Here is a 23,963-nt window from a genome sequence, read left to right as displayed (position 1 = left end):
CCTTGGTTTATAGCAATTTTTGAAATTCTTATAGTATACCTATATATCTTAAATAAAGATTCACAGTACAACACCTTGAGGAGATAAATTAAGTCCTCAAGAATTAAATATTTCAAATTGGCATTTATCTTTAGCTCTCAGTGACGCCTGGGTTACATTTACTATTCTTTCTAGTGCAATTTCTCCAATCTTATGCTTGACTATAGATTTTCTTTTAAATTTAATGATGATTTATTAGTCTGCTTGATGCTTAAACATTCACTTTTGTTGGTGGAAAACTGTACACTTGTCAAGATTACATCAAGCAAAATAGGAAGGGTAGTATTAATACAGAAATTTCTTTTCAATCTCCTACAGTCATTAAAGTATCAAAGTGGGTCCAAAGAGACAGGTGGGAGAGGGTAGGGGAAAATGGGAGGGGTAAATAAGAAAGGGAGGAGAACCCTCGTTCTGTTCTGTCCATTTTGTTTTCTCCATCTATATTTTACTCCTTTTTTGTCCTCCCATGCCCCCAATTTTATATTTATTTTCGTTATTCCTTCCCCTATCTCTCAACTTTAAAACTTTGCATTTGTCCCTGGAAAAGCTATCTGTGATCACATGAGATACATATAGATGTCACAGTTGTCTGTTATCCACGTACATGGCAGCATCTGGAACAGAAATAATGGATTTATGTGTCAAAACCACAGCCTTCAGCCACTGAGCTACACAATCTACTTAGCTAGTAGAGGGAACTAATAGTATACATCTGTGCAAATCTGACATACTCTATCCAGAAGAGGGCAGTGACTTCACACAGGTCCGTGCACAGGCCTGTGCAAAACGTTCTGTTCTACAGCATCTGAAACTGCCAGAAACTGTACTACTTAGTGCTGCTGCTAAAGAGAGGGAGATTTACTGGTTTAGTGTCAGCAGCAACAAAAGATGAAGGAAGGTTTGAAAGAAAAAAATGACTGTATGAAACTTCTACCGACATGTGGTATACAAAGACGAAATCAGATTGTGTTAAGAAATCTAGTACAGTTGGTCATAAAATTTGAGGTGAAAGTACACAGAGGCACATAGACTTGGGAAAGCCTATGCCTGCATACTTTGGTCTTCTGTTTGTTTTTTAAGTAGTGATATGTTTTTACTTTCCCGAATAAGATAAAACAAATGTAAAATGCAGAAATAATGTATTTACTTTTGGATTGTATCTTAGCATACATGGAAACAAACAAAACCCCTCAAATGCTGCGGCTGTATATCCTGTGAACAATCTAGCAAATAATAATTGTTTGCTTTGGTTTCTCCTTAAAATGCAATTGTAGCTTTAATAAAATGCAGGCTTCTTTACATCATAATTCAGTCAAAGCTTGCAGATGACTTCAGGTGATGTACAACTTTGTCAGCTGTAACCCAAACAGAATCTATAAAATATTTAATGGTCTCAGCACAGATCTAGAAGCCAGGAAATCCTGAATTCTGGTTTCATCTCTGGCACTGACTTCCTCTCTGTTGGACAAATCTCTCTGCCATCTGTCTCCATTTCTGTCTCTGTGAAATAGGAATGATATTTACCTCCTTGCATGTGTGAGGTAATATTTGTAAAACACTATATAAAATTATTAAATAATTTGTTCTTTATTTTCACGATAATGGATATGGATAAAACTTAACCCGAGAGTGGGAATGAATGGGTCAAAAAAGGCTTGACTTTCTGTGGATCATCTGAGTTGAAATGGCATAAAAAAGACTTGAAACAGTTGGGGGGGGGTAATTACTGCAGTAAAACAGAGGTGACAAGGGGGCACCATCAACTTGAGAATCACTTTTCCATTTGAAATCTTTTTACTTACTGTTGTTACAAGTAACCCCCAAAGATAATTGGAACAGACTGAGATTTTTCCAAACACTTAGGCATGTGCTTAATTTTACTACCCTGAGTAGTCTCATTGAAATTTGCAGGGTGAGGGCTTCAGGGAAGAAATTATTTTCTCTCTTCAGTTTTACTTTAGAATATTTGACAACACCTTGCATATAACCAGCTCCATTGTTGTGGTGATGGTGCACGCCCTTCTCTGAGATCTGGAAGAGGATGCTAACTAGTATTTGAAGCTACCACAATTGAAGCAACCGTAGATATGAGTGTGCACAAAGAGAAAGATGTGAGGTGGACCTGAAAATGTCCAATAATAATGTTCTTGGACCCATCCAAAATGCCTTTCTATATATCAAGGAACAGTGTAATCCCTAATTTAAAAAAAAAAAAAGATTGTAACAAAAAAGTTTCGAAAGTGTATTTATGAAAGGTGTACTATCAGAAAACTGAATTTAAAAAATGAGCCAATTACAAAAATTGAAGTTGTCAGGCCTCATTTAGCATTCCCGTGTAGAGCAGCAGGACACAAATGTCTAATTTATTGGAATCAGGCAAGATCACTTTAAACTTCATGGTCTGTGCTGTTTGCTAAGTGAATGAGAGATTCTTTCAGTTCAGTCTTTCACCAGTTGGCGTGACCAGACAAAGGTATTATCGGGGTGGCCCATCCATACAGGCAAACTAGGCGATCGCCTAGGGTGCCAAGTTAAATGGGGTGCCAAATTCAAGGAAAAAAATCAAATGAAAAAAATGAAAAAAAAAGAAAGATGAAAAAATACAAATAAAATAATGATGTCATTATTTCAATTCCCATGCATGTACAGAGGGAATATGAATTATAATTAATTTCTCCACATTTCTGAGAATTTATTAATATGTCAACTATTTTATTTACTGCAAAAATAAATATTTTAGTGAATTTTTTTTTCAGTTTGCAACGTAGGTTCAAGATGACCCACTCTGCAATTTTGATAAGCAATAATTCAGCCACAATGAAACACATCCACCAGTGGAAAGAACTGCAATGCTAGTGATACCTAACTAGAATATACACCTCTACCCTGATATAACGCTGTCCTCGGGAGCCAAAAAATCTTACCGCGTTAAAGGTGAAACCGCGTTATATCGAACTTGCTTTGATCCACTGGAGTGTGCAGCCCCACCCCCCTGGAGCACTGCTTTACCGCGTTATATCCAAATTTGTGTTATATCAGGTCACGTTATATTGGGGTAGAGGTGTACATCAAGGTCGCATAGCTGGAAATTCATTTCTTCACCATATTTCATGTAAATGATGTTGTGAAGTATTACAGATACCAGGATAATTATTTTTAACTTGTCTTATTTAAAGTCATTCCCCAAGTGCCTTTGGATGGATACTTGAGAGAGTTTATGGATAAAACTGTTCTAGCCTCATTAGCTAGACTGGTGTTTTGAGTTGCAGTCCCCAAGTCTGGGGAAGCTTTTGTCTCACTTAGTGACAATCTAAGTGGTCTACTACTGCAGTGCAACATTGGGTATTGATTAAAGGTTCAGTTTGTGTTATATGATCAAGGGTTGAATGAATGCAGATATATGGAGGATTTCTGGAAGGGAAGTGTGTGACAGACTCATTTTAATTCTTAAAAACTAAACACAAAATGATGAAATAAAACTTTGTGTAGTTGGAATAAGCAGTGCTCAAAGCATGGTAGGTGGTTACATAATAGCTTGGTATTTTAAAAGTGTCCCAAAGAGACTAGAGAGATTTATAAATTTAAATCTCATGATATTTTTCTACATGCATAGAATACGAGAGTAACATTGACATACCAGCAATACTGCATCAGGGGTATTGGTCAAAATCCATATATTTAGTTAATAAGGATGTAATAAGGGTCTATAGAGGTTTTGGTCAAATAATATATTGTGGTTTGTTGGAGGATCTTGTGATTGCAAAATACCTATGGGATACTACAGTCTGTAATTAATATTTTTAGTGATTCTATGAAGTGATTATTTCCCAGTTGTTTGGCGCAGGGACTTGGGGTTTTCTTTTTTCTTTTTCTTTTCTTTTCTTTTCTTTTCTTTTCTTTTTTTTGGTACAAATGCTGATAAAATCTATTTGATTGTTCATTTTCTACAGTTGCAGATACCAGCAGTGCCACAAAACTCTTACATGCTGAGGCACCTTTTCCAACAATATCTGCAGTATCTCAAATTTGGCTTCAAATGATAAGCAGTTAGAACCTGAGACTAATTTCCATAAGGGTTTTTCTTACCCATACTTCATGTATTTACACGAATGATCATAACATCTCATCCACTGGCTAATGAATAAGTTATTTTAAAATTGTATGAATTATCACTGTACAGAAGGAGCCATTAAATTATATCTATATCTATAGCTATATGTATCTATAGAATTATTTGTCTGTGAATATCCTCTTCTGGTTTCACAAACTTGTGAGATGTTTCTTTCTTTTGATGTGTACTAGACTCTCTCCCTAAATAACAATTTCCATGCTATTACAGTAAAACCTCACCACTTTGTTTAGGCATTTGTTTGGAAAATGTTGTATATGCACATTTAGAAAAGGAGTCCGGAAACAATTCTGCCAGCATTATTGTATTGTACGCCAGTTTTGATGGTAACTTTCCCAATGACTCCCTGACTCTAGTGAAGTCATTTAGCAATAGTGAAAAAAAATGAAAGATGTTACATCCATGAGCAATGTTAGAGCATAGATATTATGTTGGTGAGTGATGTTATAGATGCACGTCCCATGTCACTTAAAAACTGAACGGAGCAGTAGTGGAAAGGAAAAATATGTACATTGCACTGAAGACTGACTTTCATACTAATTAATTTTACTTTTTTGTGTACGTAATATGGGAATCTTTAATCTTTCATGTTTAGAGCTGAGAACTAATTTTCAATTCCTCAAATTAGAAATATGTTTCAAATATGTGGATGTAAAAGCCACCAAACTATTTGAACGTTAGCTCAGCCAGACCTACCAAATGTACCCATGGAAAGGGTTTTTTCCTTAATCTTGCTCCATAATATAAAAAATGCCATCAAGAAAGAATGGAGAGTCATTAAAAAGATGACTATATATAGGAGACCAGTGATTAGGAAACAAAGGCTTTAATGACTTGGGTGTTAACTTGGCCTGGATTTAAATGCTGTGTGGTTGAGCTGTGTCAAAACACAGTCCCAAAAGTGGAGTGTGAGGAATGTGTGGGAATGGATAGCATGAATCAGCCCTTATTTTCCTCAAACTAATAGGTGTTTGAGAAAAGAGATGAGTTCTTTTCCAAAAAGTTTGTTTTCAAAAAAAGGTGAGCCGGTAAAAGCAGGCTTCTTCCCATGGAGAGACAAATACTTCAGTCTGAGAAGACATGCTGTGTCCTGCAGAGCCAAAAAAACCCATGGATTTTACAATGGTAACTTTATACTTAGAATGTCATAATTGCCTAATATTTCTGTTGTCTAATTTAAGAGACTAGCTTGCAAAGTTTTTCATATGATAGGAATATAGGTTTTGTATAAAAGGGAAGATGTGGTCTCATGGATTCAATATAGGGCTGGTGGGCTTAAGAAATGTTGGCTTTGTGACCTTGTGTAAATCCCTTAAAATCTCCGTGCCTCAGTTATCCTATTAGTAAAATGAAGACAAACATACTTATTCACACTTGAGAAGCTCTTTGAAGACACTGGTGAAAATTGATAAGGATATATTATATGCAGTGTTGTTGTAGTCATGTTGGTCCCAGGACATGTAGAGAGACAAGGCTGGTGAGGTAATATCTTTTATTGGACCAAATTCAGTTGGCGAGAGATACAAGCTTTCGAGCTTACACAGAACTCTTCTTCTGGTCTGGGAAATGTACTCAGAGTGTTATCGCTTGTAGCGGGGTGGTCAACCCGCTCTGGCTAAGAAGGGGTTAAAAGCCAGCCCTTGGAGAGGGCCGGGGCTGAGAGAGAAAACCCTAGGCTGATTGGGGACACAGCCACAGCTAGGCCATGCCCCAATCAGGCTGCAGCTGGCCCTATAAAGGGGCTGCTAGGCTGAAGCTCAGACAGTCTCTCTCTGCTTTCAGAGAGAGAGGGGCCTGGCTGCTGGGAAGCTCAGGGTACCGAGAGTGAGGCAGGGCTGGGGAAAGGCCAGAGGGGCTGGGGAGCTCCAGGCTGGCAACTCCCCAGGCTGCAGGACCTGGTCCAAGGCCCATTAGAGGTACTGGGAGGCAGGCAGAGGCAGCAGGTCAAACCTTGCCTATGATAACTGGCTTCTACAGACTGCAGTCGGCCCCAGTGAAAGAGGACTAGATGGTGACTGGCAGTAGCCCATAGGCTGAGGTGAGGTGGGGATAGAGGGTGGGGGTTCCCCGAGGAGGGGAGACCCAGATCTGTGGGGTATTGCCTGGAGGGACAGCACCCCAGGTAAAAGGGCACCGGGGTCCTGGGAGGGACATGAGGGCCAGCGACAGCGGGACACCGGCCTGCAGAGGCCGCTCTGTGCTGGAAAGAGCTAATTCCCTGAGACGACCAGCAGGATGCGCCGCAGCAGTGAGTCGCGCACCGTCACACAGCTAAATATAAAATGGAATAGATAATGTAGCATAAATAGTAAACACATGTTTCAAAGAACCATTCACTGTGAAATGGCCAGATAACACCTCTCCAGCCATAGCAGGGGAAGGAAGGGTGGGGGAGAAGCTGGGGTGGGTGGTTTAGTAGGTTATAGATTGTTGTACTAAGCCATAAATCCAGTGCATCTCTTCAGTCCATGATTTTTAGAGTCTAGCAAAGTTATGAATTTAAGCTCCCAGGCTTGTCTTGTGAAGGGGTTGTGCTAGATTTCCTTTGAGAATGAGGACTGAAAGGTCAGATATAGAGTGATTGTTCACCCACAGGTGATACGGTGTTTTTGTCTTTTATTTATTTATATGATGAGAGTTTATTTGAGGGCATAGTGATTGTCTTGTTTTACTCATATAGTTGTTGTTGTTGTTAGTGCACTAGATGAGGTACACCATATGTTGTGATAGGCATGTGTAGGACCCATGGAAATATTAAATATTGTAAAAATCCCATCTACTTTAATTTTTTATATGTTTACATACACCACTGTGCCTTATAATACACATATATAGTGCAAACATTAGTACAAGAGTAGTTAATATTTTACAATCATGATAATGCCATGGACATAAACAAGCAAAATCTTTTAAATAAATTGAAGCAAGTATTCTTACTAAGTAGTATCTGATGCTATATTAGTAGTAATACTATGAAATAAAGATGTTTATCTGAATATTACAATGTTTAGTTGGCATTTTAATTATTGGCAATTACATGATACTTTAAAAAAATGTATTAGAAAATGAGAAAATTAAGTTTGACATTGAGTGGAAATCTGAACCTGGTTGGTGATTTGAAGTTCCAGTATTTTGGATGTTACATTTAATAACACAGAGGGAAAAAAATATTCTGCACTTTTTTGGGAGATTGGAATGGATTGTCCTGAAGATCCCACCAACTCTATGATCCTGAGGTTTTCTTTATTTGCATTATGAAGATGCTGCAAAACAAAACTAATGAAAGTGGGCAGGTTTCTTAGAATATGGTAATTTACCTACAACTGTAGAATGGGAATGCGGGAAGAAGGGAGGGAACGGTGTGAAGGAAGAAGCTTCAATAGCTATTTGCATTTGACTGTTCATAATAGTTTATGTCTTGACTGCAGCCTGCAGAGTTTGAGAGACTAGTTTGGGGCTTTCTGTGGAAAATGGAAATTGCAGTGGAATATGTTAAACAATCTGTTGAGACTTATAGAGCAGGAAGCCAGATATATTCTATTGAACTGGGCTTGTCTGTATGCAAAAAGAAATTACAGGATCCATAATGCAACACAAAAGGGGATGTTAATTTTTATTGACAGTATTTATTACTTCAAGTTTTCATGTTTTCCTCATTTCGATGAATGTAAAATATTCTAGGGTAGAAAAAAGGTGGGTTTCAGAAACCCTGTGAATGTTAGAGATTTTAAAAAGTCAATAAAATCTTTACAGGTTTTTTAGCTATAATTACCAATGTAAGAACTGTGGTACTAAAGTCATAAGAATATAAGAATGGCCCTACTGGGTCAGACCAAAGGTCCATCTAGCCCAGTATCCTGTCTTCCGATAGTGGCCAATGCCAAGTGCCCCAGAGGGAATGAACAGAACAGGTAATGATCAAGTGATTCATCCCCTGTCGCTCATTCCCAGCTTACGTCATTGCAATAGACTATATTACAACAAACTGATTATATGAAGCTGTGCAAAAACAGTTGCATAAAATACAAAGTATAGCAAAAATAAATACTAAGCTTGGAAAGAGGAATGGAGATTGAAATAAGTAAGCATTAGAAACATCTGATTATCTGTAGCAGTTAAATATTTAGAGCAAACATGCTGATGGATTAGTTTCTAACCTGTTCATCAATATAGGAAGTAAGGACTAAATCCTACAGTCCTTTTTCAGGCAAAATTTCCCATAGGAGTTGCATAGCTCACATAATAGGCAGTTCATTAGTATAAAGGAAGAAAAGCTCCTTGACATCTGCACATTTGTAGTTCTTGTTGATACTTCTTTTTGCTTTTTTAGAAGCTGATGCATCAATATATTTTTCCATCAGTGCCCTCCAGAGCAAAGAATAGAATGAAATGGCACCTGTGGTCTTACTGCAAGACCTGATGAGCTCTGTGTACACTTCAAAGCTTGTCTCTTTCACCAACAGAAATTGGTCCAATAAATGATATTACGTCACCCACCTTGTCTCTTTAAGCCAATATGTGAAAAATTGTTTGTTCCCAAATGGTGGATTTGCCACTGCATTAGGTCCATAAACACATATCAGTTCCCTATGGCAATGAAATATTGAAGAGACACTATATATTGGAGCATATCATAGTTGTTGAACTGAAAAACAAACAGGAGATATCCCGGTTTAAATCATGTCGAAATATATCATTGAATAGATTCTAGAGTATCTGAATGTGCTATCATACAGATCTACTGTCAATTTGAAACAGTTTGATATTTAAAACAGGTTTATTTGTTTTTTTTTCAAGACCAAGAAAATGTTTGTTATTTTGTTGCATATATTGTAAGGCTGAGTGAATCATATATAACTCAATTTAAAAAAAAAACTAAAAATGTGGTCTTCTCTTTTAATTTCACAAAATATGTCCACTTTTGTAGGGGAAATAGTTATATTCTATAAAAATAGGACTATTTCTTAATGCACAAACTTAGGATTAATAAATTTGAAGTTTTGGTCTCACTGAGCATTGCATTTCACAAAAAGTAAAATTTTCATGCAATGAAATGGCCCACAGTTAAATTGTGAGCACTGCTTAAAGAAACACACTGGTCAAGATGAGAAGGTCTATGTTTTGACCCACCTATTTTTTCTCATTTGTAATATCCTTGTTTGTTTTAAAATGTTTTTGTAGATAAAACAACATCTCAGTAATAAATGTGCGCACACTGTGTGAATAGCAATTTTCAAAATTTTAAATGTTGCAAACTGACCAAAAATAATTTCAGAAGTTAGGTAAAATAAACTTGACAGGATCATTTTGTAGAGCTCGAATTAAATTTCTGGCAGAAAACATCTGTTTTCATATTGTAGTTAACTTACAAATTTACATCTTAATCTTTGAATAAGTTTTGCAAATCTTGCACTTGTAGTTAGAATCATAGACTTTAAGGTCTGAAGGGACCATTATGATCATCTAGTCTGACATCCTGCACAATGCAGGCCACAGAATCTCACCCACCCACTCCTGTATCAAACCTGTGTCTGAGCCATTGAAGTCCTCAAATCATGGTTTAAAGACTTCAAGGTGCAGAGAACCTTCCAGCAAGTGACCCGTGCCCCATGCTGCAGAGGAAGGCGAAACCCCCCCAGGGCTTCTGCCAATCTGCCCTGGAGGAAAATTCCTTCCCGACCCCAAATATGGCGATCAGCTAAACCCTGAGCATGTGGGCAAGACTCACCAGCCAGACACCCAGGAAAGAATTCTCTGTAGTAACTCAAATCCCACCCCATCTAACATCCCATCACAGGCCATTGGGCATATTTACCTCTAGTAGTCAAAGACGAATTAATTGCCAAAATTAGGCTATCCCATTATACCATCCCCTCCATAAACTTATCAAGCTTAGTCTTGAAGCCAGATATGTCTTTTGCCCCCATTACTCCCCTTGGAAGGCTGTTCCAGAACTTCACTCCTCTGAGGGTTAGAAACCTTCGTCTAATTTCAAGTCTAAACTTCCTGATGGCCAGTTTATATCCATTTGTTCTTGTGTCCACATTGGTACTGAGCTTAAATAATTCCTCTCCCTCCCTGGTATTTATTCCTCTGATATATTTATAGAGAGCAATCATATCTCCCCTCAGCCTTCTTTTGGTTAAGCTAAACAAGCCAAGCTCTTTCAGTCTCCTTTCATATGACAGGTTTTCCATTCCTTGGATCATCCTAGTAGCCCTTCTCTGAACCTGTTCCAGTTTGAATTCATCCTTCTTAAACATCCTTCTTAAACATGGGAGACCAGAACTGCACAAAGTATTCCAGATGAGGTCTCACCAGTGCCTTGTATAATGGTACTAACATCTCCTTATCCGTACTGGAAATACCTTGCCTGATGCGACTTTTGTAGAAACTGGATATACTGATCATCATTATTAAGGATTAATTTATTTGAGTTTTGGTCAAGATGTTAAGTGTGCCAATATGTTTTAAGTAGGACGATAAAATGCAGTGAGAATTTTGTACTCTTGCATTCTACAGAATTCACTGAGATCAGTAATTTTGAAAATGAATATACTGTCTTCAAATACAACAGGATTTCAAAATACTATTTAATATATTTGTAGTCCATCTCTTGTATTATTTATGATAGCAAATTACAATTGCAAATTTTGGAATTGTAGTTAGTAAGCATGTTTTAACTTCAGGGCTGTGTAACATGAATATTCATTTAATTTGGAAATAGGTTTACGCAAAATATGCATAAACCATAAAATGGTTGCGTCTCACAATAGTATGTAAATGAGGATTATATTGTACACTTCCAGCAGATATCAACAAACAATATAAACCTGACTTTTCTTTGATTTTTGTTTTGTTTTGCTCTTGTACAATAAAAAACATCACTTTATGCAAAGCCACTCATTAAAGCTAGGCTCCAGCATATCCAATACTTATAAGAAGCCAACTACCAATGTTCCCTTTTTCTTTTTAGAAATTTAAGTTATGGTGCTTTATTTAACCACCAGCATGTTGTATATTGAAGTTTTTTCATAGGAATTGCCATGATGAATCAGACCAATGGTCCGGCTAGTCCAGTATCCTCTGTCTGACAGTGGCCAGAACCAGATGCTTCAGAGGCTGGCCCAAGAATCCTGCAGCAGGCATACATGGAACAATCTGCCCCCCCACGTAGGTCTCATCCATTTTTCTAGTTAGAGATTGGCTTAAGTCTTCAAACGTAAGGCTGAGTATTACTTCCAATTTTTTTTATTGTAATTAATTATAAATCTGGATATTCTTGATATCCATGTAGATATTCAATCCTTTTTTGAATTTTGTTAAATTCTTGTGCTCCACCAAGTTCCTGTGGAAATCAGTTCCACAGTTTAATCACATGCTCTGAGAAAAAGTATTTCCTCTGGTTTTGAATTTCCCTTTGCTCTTGTATTATGAGAAAAGAAGCTTCTGATCTATATTCTCTATGCCATTCATTAATTTGTATAATTTTGTCACGTCCCCTCTTATTCATCTCATTTTTAAGGTAAACAATCTTAATTTTTCAGCCTCACTTCATATGCGAGTTTGATCTTTCTTGTTGCTCTTCTCTGAAACCCCTTCAATTCTGCCATATCTTTTTTGAGATGAGGTAAGCAGTACTGCACACAATATTCCCACTGAGGCCACACTGCTGATTTTGTGTGGGTGGGTGTCGTGGGGGTCTATGTGTGCATGCAACACTGCCACACCACACCTTCAAGACATGTCAGGCCTAGGGGTAAAGTCTAAAATGGGAAAACCTAGTTCAATTAGAAAAAACTCTGGGAGGGGAACAGCCTTTTAAATTTTAGCTCTCGGAGAAAGGTGTTGCTGACAACAGTGCCTGCTCCTACAGCCATTACCCTGAGTTGATGGTGGGCCAGACCTTGAATGTTTATATTAAAACTCTGCATTATTTTTACTCTTGCAGCTCTTTTGTTTTGTTTTGTTTTTGGTATGTGGGGTGTTTGGCCTAAGTTTAGAGAATGTTAGGTATTTCTGGGTCTCTTACTCCCCTGCTAAACTGCCTTGCAAAACTCCCATTTGCTGCTCCTGTTCTCTAACTCATGGGGTCTCTTTGGAGCTGGCTTTTAAAACCCCTGGTCTGCCTGAGTAGCCCTACCTCCTGGTTAAGGGCTCCTAAACGGATTAGGGATCAAAGCCTCATTAAGGAGCTCTCAGCCTTGCCTAGCAAGCCACTGGGCTCAGCACACAGCCCCCAAAGACCACCTTATAAACTTCAGTCAAGCAGGCACATGGAAAGCAGCAAGCACACAACAAACAGACAACAAACTCATTGTGGCTTAGTTCAAACCTGATTGGGCAGCTGGGGAGGGAGGGTGTGCAGTCTTATTGACATCCGTAGGGTGGAAAAGATCAGTTCTGGTGAACTGGTGGGAGCCTTATGCTGTTGTCCAAAGTGCCTAGCCCAATGTCTACAGTTTTCTGAGTTGGGAAAATTTTATTCAGTGTGAATAAAGCTTTCAGTGCAAATCATTTTGCAATTTCAGTGTCTCCCTAGTGTCCAGATTTCTTCCCCCAGGCCCTCTGGGCTTTTCTGCACAAAATGTGCCTTTCACCAGGGCACAAAACATTTAAATCAAAACAATACCTGTCAGTCTTTAGTAAAGACTATTCTCATGTAAGGTTTCTATCCCCAGTTGTTTTAGTTACAGAACTAGTCACAAAATGTTGCAAGATATATTTATTTAATGGAGGAAAGTGTTTTTCCCCTCCTCTTGCTAGATATGTTTAAACTGTTTTTGCTAAAATAGGTAGTGAACAAGCTTGAAAAATCTCAGCCCAAGCACTGAAAGTTTTGAAAAGCGGTAAGTGACTGACAACAGGGACGTAGAATGGAAATACATGTGCATCCTAAACTTAGGATGTAGAGATATGGTTATGAAAGATTGTGATTGAAGACGTACCCTCAAAAGGGACTGTGTTGTGAGTGTGGGAATTTGGAGATATGCCCCGGAGGCAGGGGTTGGGAACATTGTATGGCTGTGTGCAGCTGTTCGCCAGAGAAATGCTCCAGTTTGTTTTATTGAAGTTTTATTCCCTTCTCATTCATTGGTTTAGTTATTTAGCGAAGTCCAAGATCATAACAGAGGGGATTCTGCTGCTTCTGCTATCACAAATTATTCTTGACTTATTCTTGTCCAACAGAGCAAAATTCTGAATATTTAATATAATTTATAACTTCCACTATTAACTTTTTTCTCTGTTTGGGGTATGTTCAAATATTAGGCAAAGTACAGCATCGTTCTGTAGTGAAATTAAGCAGAAGACAGTGCTGAAGCAGTTCCTGCCTATTGTATGTCTGTATCCTGTAGTTGACTCAGTTCTTAATTGATATCAAATTGTTTTCTCTGCTCAACAGAACATAATTTCCTACAAGTGATCAACCTCACACCAGCATGTCTGATACCTTGGAATTTTGCTGCGTTCTATTTGTTGAGTAATACTGTTGAGTATTACTGGGAGCAAGAACTAAGGTTCAGAGCAGGTTTCTTTCAGTTTGTGACACAGAGAATTAAGACACAACCACTGAATAGTTAAAGTATTAACTCAAGAAGCTAAACCCTTGAATGCATATTAAATAAATACTGTCATAGCTAATATTTTTTCTAATAAAATGAAATCTAATACAGCTTGATTGCTGTAGAGAAGCAATTGCTTAACTCTTAGAATGAAAGTGAATCCACAAAATTCAGTATAACTTTAGAGACATTTTCAGTTTCATTAAGCTATCTCACATTTATACAGCAAAACATTTCTCAGGGAGCATTTTCGGTGTAAACAAGATTGTGAAAATGACTTTGGATCTGCTAGTCATGAAATATGTCATGTTTGCAGTGTACTTAATCTCCGGAGAATTTGGTACCTTAGGGCAAATAAGAATTCTAAAGTCACCATTTAGAGAAAAAAAAATTATAATATTCTGCTTAATTCCTTCACTGGATAAAATTGTTATGCTTTGCATAATTAAGTAATTGATTGACTAATACATTCTAACTAGTTTTCAGAAAATCAAATTTATTTTTGTCAAGGCCTTTTTGATGTGCATTTCTTGTTTCATTTTATTCCTTTCTGCTTTATGGAAAACCCTTGACTTGATATCTATATGACTAGTATACTATTGCATTTGGAATTCTCCCAGACACTATGATAGATGGGGCTATTGTGCTCATTTCCCATCCCTTCATTTTCCAAAGCACATATTTTGGAGTATGACATATGCCTCCTCCATTATTTTAATATACAAAAACTATACTGGTATAAGGCCTGCAACCACAAGAGGAGGATTTATTCAGTTGAATATTCCCATTGAAGCTAATGCGACTATTTTACTGAATAAGAGTTTGCAAGAGCAGGACATAAAATGAATAGACAGTCAACCTCTCATTCTGGTGACCCAGAAGCCAATCCAAAACACTTTACTTGGAGAATCTCCATCCTTAGAGGTTTTTAAGGCCCAGCTTGACAGAGCCCTGGCTGGGATGATTTAGTTGGGGTTGGTCCTGCTTTGAGCAGGGGGTTGGACTAGCTGACCTCCTGAGGTCTCTTCCAATCCTAATCTTCTATGATTCTATGAGAAGTATGAGATCTTTCAGAAATACTGATGTTATTTTAGAGCTTGTCAAGATTACATTTGAACTGGATCAGAGCTAACACATTGTTTTCTTTTAATGTTAAATACTATGACTTTGAGCCTGGAAAGGCATCTGCATCAGTCCATGATTGGCTTCCGCATGTTTGAATACCTATGCAGCATGTGAGCTGAGAACAGTACACTCTTCTTTCCTCTTTTGCATTATACAGTACAGTAACAGTTACATTGTTATGAAACATAAGAGATGCAATTTGTATATTGTTTATTAATAATATTTTGTAGGAAAAAGCATTTGTCTTTAGCATATACTATATAAAGGATTGCAACTTTATTTGCAAATCTTATCTAGACAATGTTAATTAACTTTAGGTAGCTCTTATAAGCAACTTCCAACTTGAAATCAAAATCTATGTGTTCTCTGCTTAATACAACATTATTTAACACAATCAGATTTAAACTAACCTCTGATATTACATGCAGATTCATAAAATTAAGTCCAATCATTCCAGTTCTTTCACTCAGGATGATGCAAAATTTTCATTCTCAGGTTAGTGTTTTGTACCTATTCGCTCCTTCTGTGTCTCAAGCATTTAACTTTAACTTTACAATTTTTAAAATTATTTTATTTCCATCTCAAGAGTTCATAACTCAACAGACTTGAAAATGCAAAATGCTTGTATTTAAAATATGCAAATAATTTTTCTAATTGCTAATGTTTACATTAGGTCTGGCTCTGAATAACTTTATTTGGTTGAAACTACTGCAGGGTTTTGCTATCTAATTACTAATTATTCAGTGAAAAAGAATTATGTTACAGCACTGAAAACTTATGCATGCATTTGGTAAAAATAAATGACTATATAACATTAAATATTCACATTTCTTATCTGTAGTTTTTAAAATATCAGAGTGAAAAGTATATCAACATCATTATTTTCATCGTACATATTGGGTATTGGGCTACCATATGAGAAAGGTGCTTTATTAAATATATAAACACAGAATTATCATCTAAGATACATTGAAGGTATCTAAGACACCTTGACTCAGCATATATATTTGGTTTTAAGCCCAGCAAATCCAGGTTACAATCTGGTCCTGTAATAGTGCTGTCTAGAACCTGAATGTCTTAACACAGTTGGGTAAAATATGCAGAAAGACTTTCAGTTTAGGTGAGTTAAGTACACTACCATTGGTAATGTAATTAGAATTGCTATCTTTGGCTATAAGAGTCTTATTTTGAGTGTTAGTTGTGATAGTGAGCAGGGCTCATTAATCAGTCAAAACCACATGCTACTAATATGATGTGTGTTTGTGTCTGACTATAACTACATTTTAGAATACTCCATTTGGTCTCTCCTGTTCATGAGACTTAATTTCAAAGTCTATTAATGTGAATAACTGTAGTTGGTTATTCTTTTATATATAGACTCAGGTAGTATGCATATTTAATCTAAACGTGTGTAATGCAAAAGGAAAAGTAGAATAGGATCAGATTTATTTGGTGCAGGTATTTTTACATTCTGAACATGAGCCTCTACATTACAACAAAATACTATGATATTCGTTTTTCATTTTATATCTAGTGTATCCTAAACATTCGAATTCCCATCTAAAAATGTAGAAGGATATTGTTTAATATTCATGTAATGCTTTGAGAACTGAAGTCTAAATATTTTTAAAACATATTTTTTTAAAAAGTAAAAAAATAAATTTAGTAACTGTGACAGTTTTAAATAACTCATAAAACAAGGAAACTCAATTGTGGAACTCCATCCTCAGTACACTTAGGGCATGTCTATACTACAAACTTAAGTCGACCTGTGTTAAGCTGACTTACAGCCACTGTAGTAATTACTGCGGTGGTTCATGTCCACACTACCCTCCTTCTGTCGGTGTTGCGTTTCCTCAGCAGGAGCGCTTCCACCGACTTAAGAGGGGCAGTGTGGGGGAGGGTGGGCTGAGAGCCCAGGCTCTCAACTCTGTGCACAGCTGCCCACTGGGAGCCTGGCTCCCCCCACCCTTGCTTTCAGCTCCCCACTCCCTGTCAGGAGCACAGCAGCCCCAAGGCTCTCATCTCCCTGTTCCCCACTGAGAGCCTGGCTGGGAGAGGCTTTCTTGTCAATTTCATGGCTGGAGCCATGAAATTGACAAGAAAGCCTACAGGGACACTGCATAGCCCTAACTGCACCAACATAATCTCTATACCTCTCATGGAAGTTGAGTTATTATGTCGGTGTAGTAGGGCACTTACATCGGTAAGCTGCCTTACGTTGACCTAACTCTGTAGTGTAGACCAAGCCTTAGTTGTACCTGTATATTAACCTATATATGATACATTGCTTTCAGTGCATAGCTCTCTAAAGTGTCTGCAATAGGTACAAATAGAAATGGGGCATTAAGAAGAGTTTCCTCTTAATCTATAAGGCCAAAATATTCAAACATGAACACTTAAAATTAGGCAATTAATATGTATTTTTATAATCTAAATAAGTGGCCTGGTTTTCAGAGATATGGAATGTTCACAGTTCCCAAGTTCAAACTGACTTTTATTATTAGTTAAAAGTATGCATGACCTCTGAAAATCAGGCTACTTACTTAGGTATGTAAATATGGATTTAGGTGCCTAAATTTAGCCATCTGAGTTTAAAATTTTCTCTCTCTTGATGTAGTGGTTACACGGTTTGAGGTTTTACAGTTTTTAGACACTAGGTTGCACCCATTTAGGAAAGGTAGATTCTCTTTCACTTCTCTTTGAAGTATGATTTATTTTATATATTCAAGCTGCAGCTAACTGTGAAGCTTGATGAGGTCTTTTTTTAAACTATAGACTAGAAAGCCTAGACAACAGCTGCTATTCCGTAAATGGTTCCTGGCTGTGAAGAGGTCTCTGTTAAATCATACTCTTATCGATCATCGAAGGTGTGGACTTTATTATTGTTAGCTGTGTTTGTGGAAGAAACCAGACAGTGCATTTTCTTTGTGACTGTAATTAAATCCTCAGCATCTTAATGCAGTATTTTAATGTTAATGTAAGAAGGAAGGCAGTAGATGGAGAATAAAATTAGAAATGTTAAAATGTTTGGATTTTACTGTTGGCAAATTGGTTTCTCTGGATCCAATCAAAATTTAATGGCCATCTATGAAAATTCCTGACTATTGCTCACTGTAAGTGGGTTGACTTATTGGAGCCTGTATCAGATAAATCTATATGTATGCACTTGAATAAGCAGATTTTGGATGTGTAAGTCCACAACCTTGTTGTAAATCTTTTACCTTGCACAACATTGAAGATTTTTCTGGCCATGATAAACCGTAATCCTTGGCTCCGTGTGTCCATGCAATTAGATTCCGTATGTGAAATTAGCTGCTGAGGCATGTGTGACACTACACCCCATATTCTTCATAGAAATATGGTTATGAGATGAATATGGCATAACTAAAACGTATGTTATGCAAGATGGGTCATGTGAGATATCATTGGAAAGATTATGATTTGTTGAATGTGATAATCCTAATTGTATGCATGTATAATTTCTGCATCTGAAGTTAGGAATATTAAATATGTATCAATTACAAAAGTGTCTGCACCTGGGGAACACCCACCAGACTAAATGCAATCAGTCTGGCTGGTTAGTTAATGAACCATTAGAGAGAACAATGGGATCTTGGAAATGTTAATCTCCACTTTCCTGAGAAACTTCCTGGGATGCTGCTTTGACACTGCAGGATCATGTGATCATGTCACCTGGTACTGGACCCTATCTTGGCCTCCTAGTATTTTTCCACTAATAGGGGGTGGAGATCAAACTGGGAAACAAAGGATTCCCGCCATATGTAAATCCTGTTTAAGGTGGGAAAGTGAGTAAATCAGGGCTCCTTCTTCATTGAATCCCCACCCAGGATGACTGTGGAGAACATCTAAGAAATAAGGACTGGGGGCGTGGGGAGGGGTGAAGACCTGAGCCTGGGCTGGAAAAGGTGTCTGGCCTGTGAAAGGAATGCCTGAACCAACATTTAGGGTGAGAAATTACTACTTGTTACCAGTTTATTTAATGTATTCAACATAATTTGCGTGTTTGCTTTATTTGTTCAGGAATCTACGTTGATCTGTTTGCTATCCCTTATAATCACTTAAAATCTATCCTTTGTAGTTAATAAACTTGTTTTCTTTTCTTTAAACCAGTTTGTGCAATTCATAACTGAGGGGCAAAAAGCTGTGAATATTTTCCTCCACATTGAGGGAGGGGGCGATTTTCATGAGCTTACGCTGTACAGATTTCTGTGCAGTGCAAGAAAATGCAATTTTGGGTTTACACTCCGGAGGGAGTGTGCACTTGAGTGCTGGGAAATTCCTGAGCTGAGTCTTCCCACGCAGAGCTGATTTCAGTGTATGTCTTTCTGCAATTGGGTGTGTGCTAGAGGAGGCTTGAGGGCCTGGCTCAGCAGGATAGGCTGAGGGATCCCAGGCTTGTGGCTCAGTGATACCCCAGTGTATCAAGTGGCACCTTGGGGTGGGGATGGGAGGCAACCCATCACAGCATGGTAGGCCAAATTTATGCCAGGAACAAATTTTATATCTAATTTATAAATGCCTTATTTTTTAAACAAACCTAAAGTTGGATAACTTAATATCTGCAACACATGGTGATGATTTTAATAAAATTAGACTGGCTTTGGACTTGAAGGCCAGAAATTGTGTACACTGTAGGCTAAGCATTAGCTCTCTTGGCAAGAAAATTAAATTCAATCACATTACACTTAATTGCACCAAGCTGCAATATCTTAGGATAAAACCTCTTCATTGGATTAGACATTCATCTTTTTTGAAAATGTCATAACCTTCTTGCTGGCCACCACACTGATGCTTGCTTGCCGTTTTATTATATGTTGCATCAATTATTTGAATTATCATCATACTCTGACTTAAATGAATTTAATATAGATTTGTGTATTGCTCCGGTGTTGTCCTGAAGTTACTGAAAACTTAGTACTTATTAGCTCTGACACTCAGGATATTTATTTAGGTGCCAAGTTTGAAAATGTCGGCCTCAGTGTTTCATGTTAAAAAGATGTCAAAAATTAAATTAAAAGTGTACAATTACATGTACAGTCACAAGCCATCTGCAAAATAATGATGTATAGCAGCAAACAGTTAACAAAGTTTGTTTAGCATGCATATTTCCATCCGAATATTTGTGGAGATTGTTGTGCCGTGTATGCGTGTGCATGCACACCTGTGGTAAAGTTACAAGAAAAGGTAGACTGTGTGTCTCTATACATTATTCAAAATGTTCATGCTTTGAAGGATTCACTCACTTTATTAGATGTATTGCTTTTGCTGTTTGAAGGATGGGAATAGGAACCATTGTACATAGAAAATCGCAGTAAGCTAACAGAAAAAGAATACTACCTTTACTACGGAACATATCACTGTGGATTAAGAACCATCTATTTATACTTTTTAAGCCATTTTGGCTTTAAGGACTAATGTGTGTTGATACAACATTGGACAAAGTCATCTTTGCCTAAGTGCCATAGGGGTTTGGGAGGGTCCCTAATTATACTTAATGGAATTTCCTTATCACACTAATAAGTGCCATGGTCACCTCTGATCAGGACGCATAGTGAGTCCTCAGGAGGTAGGTCAGGGAAAAAAATCTTGGCAGGTGAGCTGTGAACTCAAGCATTTTCCACAATGGGGGACCATTATTAGGAAGTCAATTTTTGCCTGGATCAGTCCCAAGGAATGTAGGTAACTACATTACAGATACAGCATTTGTGAGAAAATGAAATGTATATCACAACTAATGCTATTTATTTTTCAAAAAATAAATGGAAATGTATATGTGTCTACATTATGCTGATTTAGGAAGAGTGTAGAGTTCTCGTTGACGTGGACAATTCTTTTCTTTTTGTTAAAATCTTGTAGGTATTCCAGCAGAGACTGCTTTGAAAGATGACTTCACTGAACAACCAACTAATATAGATGTCACAAACACAGATGAAGATGTCTGGGTTTTGGGTTGCAGGTTGGGACAATCTGTGCCATTTGCAGATTATAATGAGGGAGAAAGTGTCGACAGAAATATATTGCACCTGACGCTGGACCTGAATGTAAGTAGTTCTCTGAAAGACAGGGTAGGTGCATACTGGGTTTTGACCAACAGGTACTTATTGAGCACATTAGTTTTCTGTTACAAATAGGTTCCAAATTATCTGAAACAAGCTTCTTACTTTAGTATAGACTTCCAGTTAGCTGCAAATCCATTGAGTTTTCAGGAAGTGCAAATATTGTAGTTACATCCAAGAGAGGAGGGGAAGACAGGGAGAGAGCATGCACATTTGCTAGGTTGAAATATATAACAAAATTATGGTAATTATTTGTTAAACCTTTTCTAGCAGCTATTCATTACTGATTCAGTACGTGATAATGCTGAAACAAAACGATGTGTAACAGTGACATCTATTGGGAGAGATACTAGAATTGACTTAGAATAGTTCAGACTACTATATCACTGAACTTGAGCTCATCTGTTATTTTATCTTTGAGCTGTTTTTAATTGTAGCTTCTTGTCCATGTCACCCTTACCTTATTTGTTAAAATAACTATTTTGACTGTTGATGTGCTATTGTGATAGTGCATATGTAAATTACACCTCACTAGCATTTTTGGAATATTCTTTAGATAATTTCTTGTAATGAAAAACAACTGGGATGGAATGGATTGAATTTGGTCCTTGTCTGCTTCTACTGCTCCAAATGGATTCTGCAACAGGAACAAGTCAATCCCTGGTTCAAAAATTACACATGCATATAAAGCCATCATATACAGTAGGGGATGTTTCAAATTAAAATTAATTGACCACAATAATTTGAATTAATATGGGAGATCTGACATTAATAGTTTGTTTCCATCTTTTCTTAATCTTGCATAGCCTTTTTTGTTAAAAAGCAAACAAATAAATTTCTCTCTTTAGAGAGCTAGTTAGCCACTCTATAAAGGTTTGATTTCCCTCTGTTTTTGTCAAGGAAAAAAGAAGTGTTCATGCAACTACTTCCAAAAGACTGTCAATCTAAGTGCTTATCCCCTAAAGTGTGGTGATGGTCACATAGTGAACATGTCAAAACTGCACCTTTTTTACACTACAGATCCAGTCCCTGTGTGCACTGCAAGTCTTACATGCTTAAGTTACTGAATAAGTATGTGGTGTTGTTTTTTTTTATTCTTTTAGTCCTGAGCAGGCAAAGTAGCTATGGGAAAGTGAGATGGATTCTGCTCTGTTTTGAGTATCAAAAGCAAAATGGATTAATCTTAATTCAAATGCAAAATCTTTATTTGTTTTGATGAATCGGAAGATCTCATCTGTACCTTCGGATCACAGTTTGAGTTTGCAGGGTTTTCAGCTACACAAACTTGTGACTTGAATAATTGTGTCTGATGTAGAAAATACTGAAAATGATTAAACATGCAAGCACACCGAAGCTGCGGGACCAGTGGACCCTCCACAGGCAAGCCGCCGAAGGCAGCCTGCCTGCCGTGCTTGGGGCAGCAAAATGCCTAGAGCCGCCCCTGAGTCTGGCTTTCTAACCCTTTCTCACTTTTGTTGCTCTCCTTTGGACTCTCATCCAATATGTCCACATTTTTCCTAAAGTATGGCTCCCAGAACTGGATAAAGTACTCCAACTGAGGCCTCAACAGTACTGAGTAGAGTAGGACAATTACCTCCTGTGTTATACATACAGCACTCCTGTCAACACTCAGAATAATATTTCCTTTTTTTTTTTTGAAGCTCCATCACATTGTTGACACATCCAATTTGTGATCCACTATAACCCCCAAATCCTATTCAGCAGTACTACCACCTACCCAGCTAGTGTCCATTTTGCAGTTGTGCATTTTATTTTTCCTTCCTAAATGAAGTACTTTGCATTTAACTTTATTGAATTTCATCTTGTTGAATTCAGAACAATTTTCCAATTTGTCAAGGTCATTTTGAATTCTAATCCTGTCCTTCAAAGTGCTTGCAACCTCTCTCTGGTTTATCCATGGTTTAGTCTTGAGAAAAGAAGTTATGGGGGGACATGATAGCAGTCCTCAAATATGTTATCCATTATCCATGTCATTAATGAAAATAATAAACAGAATATTGACTAACCCCTGTGAGCCCCCAATAGATGTGCCCTCCCAGTTGAACAGCTACCCACTGATATCTATCCTTTAGATATGGTCTTTCAACCAGTTTGGATACCCATCTTATAGTAATTTCATCTAGACCACATTTCCTTGCTTATGAGAATGTCATGTGGGACTGTAACAAAATCCTTACTAAAATCAAGATATATCACGTCTACTGCTTCCCCCGTCCAGTACTCCAGTAACCCTGTCAAAGAAGGAAATTAGATTTTCTTCCCATGGGACCCTACCTACCAGTTCAAAAAATCTTCTTTTTTGAAGTCCATTGCCCTTATTCTGCTGCTTTCACCCCTTCCTTTCCTCAGAATCATAAAGTCATCATTTCATGATCACTTGAACCCAAATTGTCTTCCACCTTTCACCAGATTTGCTACCAATTGTTCCCTGTTGGTCAGAATCAAACCTAAAGCGGTTGTCCTCCTGGCGGCTACTTCACTTTCTGAAACATTAGCACTTGTACAATAACTCATAAGTATAGCTCACTAATCAGTGGGAGCTGAGGTCACTCACAGCCCTAAAATCCTTTGTATAAACCTAATTATTCTTGGCATGGGAAGCACCTTATGCATTATACATTGTTCTAATAATGAATTGCCTTTTTTAATGCATCCCCTATACAAATGTCAGTGTTAATCAGACTGCTGGTTAGCTATGTATTGACTTCTGAAGAAAAAAAACATTCAGGAACTTTACTGCCCCTGTTATATGTGTTTGTTTTCCCCCTTTTAAGTGAAAGCTAAATATTAATAGCTAGTGTGTTCACAAGTAAGCACTTCTTGAATACAGTGACATGCACAGAACTATGTTCATTTATTTTTAAGGTTTGGTTTTTTTAAACTATCAGTTGATATTACGGATGGGGAGCAGTTGCAAGTGAAGGACAGTTCTAATGAAAAAGATAAGACTGCAGTGAGGGCAAAAAAACAAGAAAGAGTGAGATAGTATTAAGGGGAAAAAGACTT

The 23,963-nt window shown here is 37.4% G+C and overlaps 1 protein-coding gene across 3 annotated transcripts in view; it reads left to right on the top strand.

Moving 5' to 3' along the window:
* The window catches only part of FMN1 (formin 1), a 346,645-nt gene that overhangs the window by 53,741 nt on the left and 268,941 nt on the right, over positions 1 to 23,963 (top strand). For all 3 annotated transcript variants that reach the window (XM_039536556.1, XM_039536557.1, XM_039536561.1), the window contains exon 2: positions 20,737 to 20,921. In XM_039536556.1, coding sequence (XP_039392490.1) covers positions 20,737 to 20,921 — 185 coding nt within the window. The remainder of the gene's footprint in view (positions 1 to 20,736; positions 20,922 to 23,963) is intronic.

Source organism: Mauremys reevesii, linkage group 4 (genome assembly GCF_016161935.1).
Source record: "Mauremys reevesii isolate NIE-2019 linkage group 4, ASM1616193v1, whole genome shotgun sequence".
NCBI lineage: Eukaryota > Metazoa > Chordata > Testudines > Geoemydidae > Mauremys > Mauremys reevesii.
The sequence above is the reverse complement of the archived record's forward strand: the minus strand, read 5'-3'. Positions and strand labels throughout refer to the sequence as shown.